Source organism: Vidua chalybeata, chromosome 19 (genome assembly GCF_026979565.1).
Source record: "Vidua chalybeata isolate OUT-0048 chromosome 19, bVidCha1 merged haplotype, whole genome shotgun sequence".
Lineage (NCBI taxonomy): Eukaryota > Metazoa > Chordata > Aves > Passeriformes > Viduidae > Vidua > Vidua chalybeata.
In genome coordinates this window covers 5,202,010-5,214,240 of record NC_071548.1, presented here as the reverse complement: position 1 = coordinate 5,214,240, position 12,231 = coordinate 5,202,010, and the positions used below count along the sequence as shown (strand labels likewise).

Sequence of the window (12,231 nt, the reverse complement as noted above, 5' to 3'; positions counted from 1 at the left end):
CAGTTAACTGAAATAACAGACAGATGCTCAAGTGAAGAATTCAATGTATATTTATTATTCACAGTTAATTACTATCTACCAAATGCTGCTGCAGAGTTAAAGGATTAAGTACATAGGCCTTTTTTTTTTATTTAAACACAGATTTTTTTTTTAATATATATACACACACAAGACATATGTCTGCAAGGCTGCATGATATACACCAATTCCAAAATAAGGAAACAATCAAATGGTCCAGGTGTAGAATGCCATAGATTCCTTTTCCAATCACTTTACAAAGTGGGAAGAAAGTGAGTGACAGCTAGCAAGGAGACGGGGAAAAAGTAATACTCTACGGGGTAGCTCTCTTTCATTTGCTGGAAAATCAAAGTGTAAGGCAGAGTTCATCTCAGGAGTAAAACTTCTGTAACACTTACTACAAAAAAAGGCACCCTCCAACAAAAGATTGCCCGTGCTGAGGCAGGGCAGGAGGAGATCTCTGCTGCAGGTGAGGTGAAGGGATCCAGCCAAACGGCCACCAAGGGAAAAACAACGCAACTGAAGGTTGGCACAGAGAGCGCGGCGGGCTGATTGCTTTCCTTCTGTCCAATTTAATGTCACACTGCTCTGGTGAGGAGCAAAGGGCCACCAGAAACGCCCTGGGGGTGCAGGGTGGGGAGAACAGTCACACACAGCCTGCTGTGAATGGGAGCGGGCGGGGAGCTACTTCAACAGGAACACTGACCTGAGGAGGGAGGAGAGACTGGAGAACAGGGATGCCAACTCCACTTCTCAAGAGCAACACGACTGCAAATACTGCCTATCCAGGCCGAGGAGACAGGCTGATCACATGCATCACGTAGAAACATTCACTAAGAGCGTAAAGTTTTTTTCAAGCACTATTTCTTGAGGTTTCTCTGCATTATGAAGTTTTCCACCAAAGGAATGTACATTTTGTAGGACATCTCAGGGTTACTATTTTTCAAATTCCACCCTTAACCCTCCCTCCCCCAAATATTTGTCCTCATTTTCCCTCATCATAACTTTCCCCTTTCTCTTACTTCTTTTGAGGCTTCCTGGTTGCAGCTCTCCACCTCTGAGCAGCCTAAGTTGCCACTTGAATGCCTTGATTTTATTTTCCTTGGAATAAGGGAAGTTGAATAGTAAGACAAATCTGAAGATTAAAGCTCCATCTCTGTTTGTAGATTTTTCTCAAGTGTCCATTGATAAAACCACCCTCCTTTGCCCCCTTCCCCCAAAGTATTTATTTACACATAGGCAGAAAAAAATCCTCTGAAAAGCTCTGGACTGTCCTTTTAACTTAAAAAATAATAAAAAAGAAAATAAGGGGAAGGCACTATGTAAAAAATTACAGAATGTGCTCAACCGTACACCTTTAAGAAAAAACAAAAAAGCTGTCAGCACAGCATTAATAGACTTCAGTTGTACGCTGGAGTTTCTCAAAGCAGCTCTGTGACTCAAAAGTAAAAAATAGAACAAAAAGCCACACAACTCTTCTCCCTTCCTCTGTTTGGAAGCTGCTGAGCTTCAGAAGAAAGTGCCAAAGGAGAAGAGACAATAAAAATTAGATTAACACCTCATCTTTCCCAGGCAAGAAATGCTGAATGTTGAAGGCAAAAGCAGAAACTGATGATTTTTGTTTTTTTTTAAAGGCAGGACTGTGGATTTGGTTCTTCTCTCATGTCCCTTCATGTCAAATGAAGACTGTTTGCAGAGAGAGAAAATACCAGCAGTGTTTCTCCCTTTTCCTTTAACTGCTTGGCTAGGACTTTATATGGCATTAAAACTTCATGCACTGATGGACAGAGGAGGAGGGGGAAACAAGAAGAGTTGTGGTGGTGAGACCTTAAGTGACCTTAAAACACTCATTCGCAACAAGAGTGAATAAAAGGGGATAACCCAGGAGCAGCTGAGGAAATTTGTTATTTTCTTTTTTTCTCTCTCTCTCTCTCTCCTTTTTTTATTTTCCTTTTATTTTTTTTTCCGTTAAGATAAGTTTTGGTGTGTAAGTTGAACTCTTCCCCCTGCCCCTGAAGTTCCATACTGAGGGAAGGAGGATCACCTCATGGTGACAGGTTTTACTTGCCGTGTGATTTTTAGGTCACTGGCTGCAGTTAGGCTCTGTATGTGTATTTACTGTTTCTCTGGTTTCCTTAAATAATCTCTAATATTTATCTCTAGATGTTCCGGTTTACTGGGGTCACGTAGTTGCGTGGGAACATGCCCGTCTGTCCGCGGCACGCTCCCTTCCACCAGTTGGGGTCAGAATTGTCAAGGACTTGGATAAAGTCTCCGCGATGGAAGCCCAGCTCTCCTTCCTCTTGGGGATCAAAATCAAACAGGGCCTGAACGTATGTTGGTTGCTGAAAGGGGAACAAGAAACATAACACAGTGAGAATCACCCACGGTACTCCAGGCACTTGCTCCTGCGGGCAGAAGCTGTCTTACACTGAATATTACCAATTAACATTTGGGCTACTCCCTTTCCCTGCAAGCCAGCTCCCAACAGTTGCAACAAGGTGCTAAAACACCTTGTAACCAACAGGCTATAGAACACCTCAGAAAAAGGTCGAGTTTCTGTGAAAGAGATGAAATAGTGTAGATGATTCTGATGTTTTTCTAGTATTTTTCACTCTTTGTGGCCTATTGTATATCTGTGTTCTATAACAATACAATAATATTGCTGTTGACTTGTCCTGTTTTCATAATTGACAGCACAAATATTATTGATCTACACAAAGTTCCCCCTAAAAACTGGATGTTGACATTTTACACATTTTCCTTAACTCTTCTGTCACAGAACGTTTTGCCTGGTCAGCAAGTCTTCCTTTCTGATGGAAAAGCTAACAGTTCATTTAAAATACATTTGCAGTCTTAAAATCATGAGGCCAGAAAGTTCCCTTCATGCTTGTCCTTTTCAGCCAGCTGTTTTCTCACCCTCTGTTTATCCTGCATCTGGCAGTGCAGAGCCAAGTGTTAAGTTCAGACAAACTGTGACAAAGTTGCCTGTGGCACCTGGAAAGCTACACCAATTCCACACCCTTGTTTTCAGGCTAGAATCAGAATGCTGCACAAGGAAGCAAAGGATTTACCCAGAACTGACAAAACATGCAGTTACATGAAATACAACACTCTGACTTGGGAAATGGAACAAAAGAAAGAGTTGGATATACACAAGCTGCTCTGCTGGCACTTGACAACAATTTTTGGATTCTCTTCACACTGGCTAGATCCAAACCAGAGATGCTCCATATACTGTAACCACCTCTTCAGGAAAGCCCAGTATCAAAGCCTCACTGAGGGCTGCACTTATGGCTATGATCAGGTATAAATCAGAACAGAATCACAGAATTCTTTAGGCTGAAGAAGACCTTTTAAGATCACCAAGTCTAACCATTAACCCAGCACTTCCCTATCCTTTCTTACTGTGCCCTACAACAGAAGCAAATTCATTTTTAATTCACAGGAATCTTCCTGCAACAGAATCTATAAACATTAAAACAAGTCAAATGTTCAAGCGGCAACAATAATTTTGCGTCAACTCCAGGGACACCTGGAGTGCAGGTAGGCTTTGCACAAGAACGCAGCTTACTTACCAGTAAAATTTTGACTGCAGGATCTAAAGGTACACTTGCACAGGTAAAAAAAACAGTCAGCTTCTTTCTTACTCTAAAATGCAATCCCACTTCAGACTGTGGTTGCAATAGCCTGACCAGGGCACTCTACAGGGACACTTTTCTTACCTGTGGCACCTGCTCAATGTCCCGGAGAAATATTTGCTGGTTCCTGGAGACAGATGTGGATCTGTGATAATCTACCAGCTCGTTCAATGAATTGAACTTCACCACCCAAAGGAAATACTTGCCAGCCCCATCTCTAAGCACCTTGAAGTGCTGCACATCATTTCCAAACCTGTATGGAAAGAATGAAGAACATAAAAGAGCACATTATTAGCCATGGGGAACTCCTTTTGGGATCATCAGCACAGAGTTTGGAACGAAAAGGTCCTTCAGGACACAGTGAAAACTGTCAATGACACTGATAACATAGATGCAATCCCATAGCTGGCATCACACGTACTTCTTGATGTATGTTACATATGCTATACCTGTGTTGTTGAAGATGGTGCAGAATCCCAAGGACAAATGCCAGGGACTTTGCAAGGTCACAGCAACACAGCTGCACCCTGGTACTTTCCACTTCACATCCCCAAACACAGAATTGCTAGTCAAACAGCACAAGCACTTTGGTTTAGCTTTTCACACCCAGCAGTTTCACAACCTACTCAAGCCACTCTCAGTCTGTGCTACTCTTGCCATGGTCCTCTGCTTCTCACAGCCCCAGTCCCTCCCTCCCACAGCACCACTGGGTAGGTGCAATAATGCAATGCATAAGCACCAGTCCCATTACAGGCAAATTCCTGGGAAAAAAACTGCCACATGGAGAGCAGAATTGGCTCCTTTGGCAACCAGAATAGACTTGTGCAAAAGGCTCTCTTATGGAACAAAAGGACCTCTCCAGTCTTAAAAAAAATCCCCAAACCAAAATGTCACAGGAAAAAAAAACCCTCAGACCCCAAAGTGTTCAAAGATGATGCTGCACACAGAAACCAGCAACTTCAATTCTGTGTTAACAATTTTTTCCAACAAATGATGCTATTCAATTGAAGTTACATTTCCAACAGTTTTACTCTGAATAAAGAGGAACTCTGGAGAGGTTCACTGGGATTTTCCAGATGAACGGCACATTGGTAATTTTACTTCAGCTTAAAACACTGAAAACAGAAGACAACTGTTCCCCCTTGGCATGCATGGCTCCTATACATCAGTGGGGAAAGCAGACACTGCCTTGAAACAACTCCTTAGTGCTGCCTCTGCTTTGCCTTCCTCAACCTGTGAGCTTCTCCCCATTCCAAATCCTACAGATCACTGTTTAGGAAAACAGTGATATATATACACACAGGAAAAACCACCCAACTGAGACATTACCACTAGATGGCAACACCAGGCTAAACAGGCAGGCCCAGCTATGCCATTGTAACTTTCTGTTTCTTAAAGGAATGCACTTTGTGCAATTGAAGCTTTCATTCATATCTAATATTCCAGCCCGGATGACTCTATTCAAGACAGAAATATAAACATCTCTAAAATCAGTGGCTTGAATCCAGTTTGCTGGCATGACTCAGTACTTCTGTACAGAAGGACAAAAATTTGGTTACAGACCAAAGATGACCAGAAAAAAAGAAACAAATCTTGTTGAGACAGATCACTGACAGCACAGAAAACAGAGCCAGCTGGAATTGTGCATGAATAATAAAAATGTTGTAAGGATTCTAAAGAAAATCTTGTTTATTTGATAGAAAATGGGAAGATTATAGAAAATGATTTAAAAAAAAAAAAGCCAAAATCAACTGCTGAGGACAGATTCCTTCCCATCTCCATCCTACATTAAATTACTTCACATATCTTTTCAAGTTTCTAATACCTCTATTTGAGTGACTTCAGATCAGAGAATCACAGAATTGCTTGTGTTTGGAATCACCTAAGGACCACCTCATTCCAATCCTCCTCCCATGGGCAGGGATACCTTCCACTAGACCAGGTTGCTCCAAAGCCTCATCCAACCTGGCATTTAACATTTCCAGGGATGAGGCAGGCACAGCTTCTTTGGGCAACCTGTGCCATGGCCTCACCACCCTCACAGAGAAGAATTTTTTCCTAACCCATAAGGAATATACTTGTGAGTTCAAATGGACCTCTGAGTTCACAGCTCCATGTTCTAGTGCTAGTCAATGGGAATATTACCGAAGCATGTGCCAAGCAGAAAAAAACATACTTGCAAATGTACAACACAGAGGGAAGATAAAGTAATAACTTGCACTGCAGAGGAGGAATGAAGGAGGATGGGAGGCTGTCCACACTGGGTGCTTTGTGGCTCTAAGAGGGAGGAATGGGATCCACAAAGAGACCACCAGACAGTGCCTGGGCCCGTGTGAGCCATGTGCCACCAGGTCAGTCCTGTGAGCTCACTGCAAACCAGAGCAAAGATGTTTGTTCTATTAGAGAGGGAATAAATCTCACTAGAAGAATAGGAATGCTACAGGGTGTGACATTCACATTCTCTGGACAGAGAGACATAATTCTGTCTCTCAGGATTTCTTGGAGAAGCACAGAGAGAAGAAGAGAAAACAATCTTTATCTCTGCTCCTTGGTTTTGCCCATGTGGAATGTGGTGTGGAGATTGTTTACCTGCAGTGATTGCTGGGTTGGATTCTGGTGAAGGTTGTTTGGGGTCAGTGACCAATCGGATCCAGCTGTGGCTCGGGCTCTCAGCAGAGTCAGAGTTAGTTAGTTAGTTAGATAGGTAAGTAAGAAGTAAGTATGTAGAATAGTATAGTATCTCTTGAAATAGTATATTAATGTAATATAGTATAGTTTTAATAAAGCTATCCTTCCGCCTTCTGATCTGGAGCCAGACATCACATCGTCATTTCTTCTCTGAATCCGGGGTTCGCCGCATTTTTACTATAATAGGGCATCTGTGAGATGAGATTATTCCTGCTCTTGTTGACAATCACCTGCCTTTTTACTCACCAGTCCAAAGGAGAAGCAGATGCCTGATTAGCACACAATTGCTCCTGGGCATGACTTACTTGACTGAGAGGGAGAAGTCCCCAGGAGCACTCTCACTCTCCCTGATGAGGAAGGCACCATCGTGTCTCTGTTTACCCAACATTTCTTCAGCCTTCGCTCGGGGAATCTTTCCAAAAAACCACCTGTGTGGGGAGGAAAAGAAAACAATAGGAAAAGTTAAGAATTTTAATCCATTAATGGAAGAGCCAGAAACACCACAGCTCCGGAAACAAGATCTTGTCTATGCACTACCCCATCCTGCACACATGGAAAGTGCATTTTGTATCTAAATCAATTTGTTGTCTCTTTCAGATCAGGTGGTAAAACACATCTACTTCAGTAGAGAGAATCAGTATCTTCATCCAGCAGCTGTTTGCTCCTGCAGCCCAGAGTCCAATCTCTGAGCCCTACCAGAGTCCTATGGTCCAAGACGAGTATCATCTGTCAGAAAGCTGAGGCAGGTGCTAGGACTGCAGTTACAGACCAAGTGAGAAAAGTTCCTTCAAGGTCTCTCTGCTCCACTGCAGAGGAGTGCTGAGCTAGGCATGGATTCCATTCCAGAAAAGATGCTGATGACACCTGTTTCAGGAGCCTCTTTTCTCACTTTCTCCCACAGGCAGGACAACCCAGCAGCTTCCACAGGAGAGTCACATGAAGTAGCAGCCTTATGCAAACCACATCCAAAATTCTCACCAGCCACAGGCTGACCATGACACCAAGGCCGAACCTACCTCAGGCCACCAGATCGTCAGCACTGACCAACAGACTGGTCACAGGATTCTTGCCCCCATTCACATTTGCATTTCCAGACTAATCCAAGATTAAAGGCAAAGAAGGGATGAGTGGTAGGTCACACGGCATGAGAAAAGCAGAAGCATCTTCACAACTAAAAAGCAGAGCTTTCAGCTTTGAGGAACAGATCACACAGGACAGCAGCACTTATCACACCCACACCCACGCAGATGACTGACCTTAGAGGAGAGCATTTCATAACAAGAGCTCCACTCACACAGCCCACTGTCTGCAGTGAAGGTTTTGCTGCAGCAACAAGGCAGGAGTTGCAGAATCCTTCTTGAAACAGTCATTCTTAAGAGAAGCTGGAGCTCTTGTGACGTCAAGAAGTCACCAGATCTTTCTCTCTAAGGGCAAACTACCTCTAGACCTGAAGAAGGACTGATTACTTGGTTACCAAACACACTCCACTTGCTTGAAACTCTCAGTGTGTACTTTTTATCCCCTGGAATAAAAAGGAAAAGCTTCCTCCCTCAACCATCTTAGTTCCAGTGGTTAAGAATTTCATGGCATTTTGTACATTCTGGGTGGCTTAGCACATGTGCTGCTTCTTGGTACCTGAGGTGAGATGGTGGCCGATCACCAAGGGAGACCCATCTGCCCCTCACTGCACTCTGCTGCCCACAAAAATCAACCAAGAGAAACGATTAAGTGAAACTCCTTCAGAATTCAAAGATAGTATTTAATTTCCTGGGCTTTTGGCACTACTGTCAGAAAGACAAGGAAGTCCTGATTTTTTTCTCTGCCAAGTGCTGCCTGAAGTAAGCTTTATATTATCATTTTAGATATCTCACCATAATTCTTGTTTACAAAGTATCTTAATACTGTTTAGTTCTCAAATAATTCTCAATTACTCATGTGACATCTTACTCATCTTAAACACAAACAAAAAACAACTTCACCTTTCTCTATAAAGTAAGAAGGAAAGCCTGAAAGAGCTTAATAGAATCCTTCCTGAAGCCTCAACAGTTTACCTGCTTCCCCCCTAAATTTTACTGAATCACTACAAAGTAGAAGCATACCATTCTTTTAATTGAAGTGACACTTCCAAAGTGACTATGCCAAAGTGACTATGCCAAACTACGTAAGTTTTCTGCTAGCAGCTTCTAAGGCACTTCAAATAGACTAAGAATCTTTCACAATTCTTGAGCTTCCTTGCAGTTTTGTAGCTTTACTACCACATTAGCCAGAGTAAAAGAACCTGAATTAAATGAAAAGAAAACCCCAGAGGTGAAACAAAGTTATTCTGCAGGACTACTGTCTACTTAAGAATACAGTTGTAAAGCAGCCAAAGTGTTGTGCACATATGTTTGCTACAGAATGTCTAAAAAAGTTAACATACATCACAGCATGTCAAAAATCACTCGTGGAGAATTAGGCAAAGTGACGACATTACCACAACTTTTCTTCTGCAGGGCAAGCCTGATAAGGCTTGACTCCAACAAGCTCTATAATGCAGGTGAAACTCATCCTGTCAGCACTACAGAACCGAAGCAGGCATTCCTGCTGATGCTGCACAGCCAGAGGGAGCTGCACTGATTGTACAGCACAGGTTCTCATTGCTTCCAGCCACCCCTCAATCGTCACTTTGGCAATTCCTTCGGCTTCACTTCGCACAATCATTTCACTTGGCCAAGCACCTCCACAGAAATTCCAATGCAAAGTGAGACTTCAGCAATATCCCCAGGACAAGCTGATAACAAACACAAAGACCTGAGATAGCCTGGATCAGATCCACCGTGTGTTTCATAAACAGCAAAGTCTTCCATGTCCCCTTCAAGAGCAAGGTGTTGCTGTGCCTTCACAGCAACCTCCCTGCCCAGAGCTTCCTGTAGCTCTTCTCTGTCTTGCATAGTTCTGCTCAGTCTTTGCTTTGTTAATTGAGGCGATAATTCAGATGAACCCTTCAGGTTAATCCCCAGGTAAGTCTGGTCACTGAAAAGTGCCACATTTTCCTTTTAGCTTCATTTGCTGGTAGTTACAAAGTGATCTGTAAGATTTGCAAAATACAAGTAAGGAGAAACACGGCATTTAATACCAGCTGTGCAGTTGGAAGATTTAAGTCTTGGATCTTAGGAAAGGATTTAAAGCCATATTCAGTTGCTTTCTCTCCAAAACCTCTTGAAAACAATTTGATGATACTGTGAGCAAAGGAACATTCTCTTTCTCACTGCTCAGCTGCCTGCAGTTTACTTTTTGTATGACCTATATGACTAGAGAGCTCTGCACTACAGCTAAGCCAACATTATGCTATAGAAACTTTTGCATCATTTCCCAGGTTGTTAAAATGCAGTAGTTAAGACTCCCAGCATTGCTGACACATGGCACTGCCTCCATCCAGATGCCATCAGCAGTTCAAAACATCTTCAGATAAGATCAAATTAACTGTGCTTAAAAAACCACTACCAAATTCTCCCACTTGCAGGCTCAAATATTGTTAATTCCCTTTTGATATAAAAAAAGTGGAAAACTGATAGCTCTATTCCTCTAAAACAAAACATCATGGAGGATCATAGAATAAACTGATCATCATAGGAGACATCACTACAGGATAACTCAAATGCCTGGAAATTTGTAATGAGAAGGTACAAGCATCAAATAAATGTGAAAGAAATTGCAATGTGGATTTGTGATCCCCTGTGAACTGGTACAATCAGGGTAAACCAGACATGTTACGACAGAAAACAAGGCTTTAAACAATTTCAGAATTTTCTTGTGTGTCCTTGCTTCACTTCCCACTTGGCTGCCCTAAAGTATGACACCTCTTCTTTCTTCTTGGGGCCAGGCCCTCAGAAGCTTCCTTCTGCTATTTCAAAAGGGCCCTTAGAAAAATAATTCTTGATTGCATTTAACTGCAATATCTTCATTATATAATGACAGTCAACACTTACGTAAATCATCAGTTTTTGTGAGCAAATGAAATGCTACACCTCCCTGTAAAACCCCTGATTACAGGTTTTGCTTCTCCCTCCTAAACCTCCCTTTGAATCTGTTACCCAGAGCTTGCTCTTCTTATTCAGATGTTGCAGGATCTCAGATGTTGGCAGAACCAAAGTTTAGCAGAAGACAGCAGAAACACATAAACTGACACAAAGAAAATACCCAGTCATGAAATACTACAGTTTTCATAGGCTGGGTTCATTACACCTAGGGGGAAAGGTTTGAAGTAGTTACTCAAACACAGCTCTTTGGAGCAGCAGTTCAAGGCAACAATACCCATGTAACAGCACTTTGAGGTCAGCCTGTTTTGTGAGGAAGGTGTTGGACCAGATTACTGTTACAGGTCCTGTCCAACCTTAACAATTCTGTGATTCTATACTCAGGATGTGACAGACATGGTACAAGTTCAGCTTCAAATACCCTTCACCTTTTGCAGAGCTGTGAATGCCATGATTTTTACACTTAGCAGCTAAATAAAACTGAGAATCATCATAAGAACACAGACACTTTTCTTGGGGCAGTGGTAGTGAAAACTCTCTACTAAAGGGTTTTCTGCTGGTTTATGGCTGCTAACTCCAAGGTTGCTCTGTCTGACCAAAAAAACCACCAGAGCAAGCACCAGAAAAGCCTCCCAAAACATCCTGCTATGCAGCTACTATGAAAGGAGTTAAAGCAAACACTACAGCCAGAGACACACAACTCACTGGGCATCCTTTATCTGTCCATACACTTGAGTAGAGCTAGTAACATTTTAACAGAAAACCATCCTTCTGTTTGTGAGGATATACAGAGTAAGACCAAGACAGGCTATCCCATAAGATCTACTTACGGATGGGGTTTCATTTCTATGTAGTTCTTGGGAATGAAGCCGTCTTTTCCATTGAGTTCTGCCTTGTACCAATTCTGATCGCATTCTTCATTCAAAACCTGAAGGAAGGAAGCAAACAAAAATTAAGCTTGAGATACATTCAAGATACAAGCAAGACTGATAAAGGTACCAGGTTAATTCTTCCCATTTGTGTTGAGCAGTTTTTACATTAATAAAGTTAAACACATTCAAACAGCAAATGTAGATGAACAGAGTTCCTTCTTTTTATTTTTGAAGGGGATAGTTTTCTTGCTGTCATTTTAAAAGTGAACAAAAGATCAGGAGTCACAAGAGAGGAGCCACATGAAAAGGTAGTTTTAAAAAGCACAAATTGGTATTTCAAAGCATACTTGCTCTAAAAACTTCAATGCTTCATTTTTCATTGAACTTCTGTCAACTGGTACGGTGCAACAGCCAAGCCTGGTGCACTGACTGAAAGCAATCTCTCCAATATTGTATTATGTTCTGTAAATAAAACCATGCTATTGTTTGAAACTACCTCTTCTCACTCAAGATGATTTTGTGTTTGTCAACAAAAAAAAAAAAAAAGCCTCAGATCACAAAAATATCACGATTAGCATTGCCTGAATGCAGGAAGATGAGGAAATGCAAAGAGAAAGAAACATGAATGCAAATCCAGAGATCACATACTACACAGAGTTATGGTGAAGATATCCAACAAACCCTCAAACAAACTCTTTTGCTATGCCATTACGTTTCTTTATTTCAAGGGTGGTGAAAGGATATTACAAAAAAGTAAAAGCAGACAAGAATTTGCAAGTGCATGTCTCATTCTTACAGTTGACTGGAGTGCATCAGAAAATTAAACTCTAAAGATCACTGCTTGCTGCCTTTCAAAACTCTGACACACCAACACCCTAAATCTGCCTCACTGCTGACTGCTATGTATGACAGAGAAAAACCTCAAAACCTACTGAAATGAAATGTGGCAAAGGAAAGAGAGCAAAATGTGAGCCTCCTCAGCAAATTACAAGGGGT

At 41.9% G+C, this 12,231-nt stretch overlaps 1 protein-coding gene across 1 annotated transcript in view; it reads right to left on the bottom strand.

The window, feature by feature from the left end:
- Nucleotides 1-32: 32 nt before the first annotated feature.
- Nucleotides 33-12,231, bottom strand: part of GRB2 (growth factor receptor bound protein 2) — a 50,434-nt gene continuing 38,235 nt past the window's right edge. The window contains exons 3-6 of the mRNA XM_053960174.1: nucleotides 11,194-11,291; nucleotides 6,653-6,775; nucleotides 3,744-3,912; nucleotides 33-2,363 (exon numbers count right to left, since the gene is read on the bottom strand). Of these exons, the coding sequence (XP_053816149.1) occupies nucleotides 2,178-2,363; nucleotides 3,744-3,912; nucleotides 6,653-6,775; nucleotides 11,194-11,291 (576 nt within the window). The 3' untranslated portion in view covers nucleotides 33-2,177. The remainder of the gene's footprint in view (nucleotides 2,364-3,743; nucleotides 3,913-6,652; nucleotides 6,776-11,193; nucleotides 11,292-12,231) is intronic.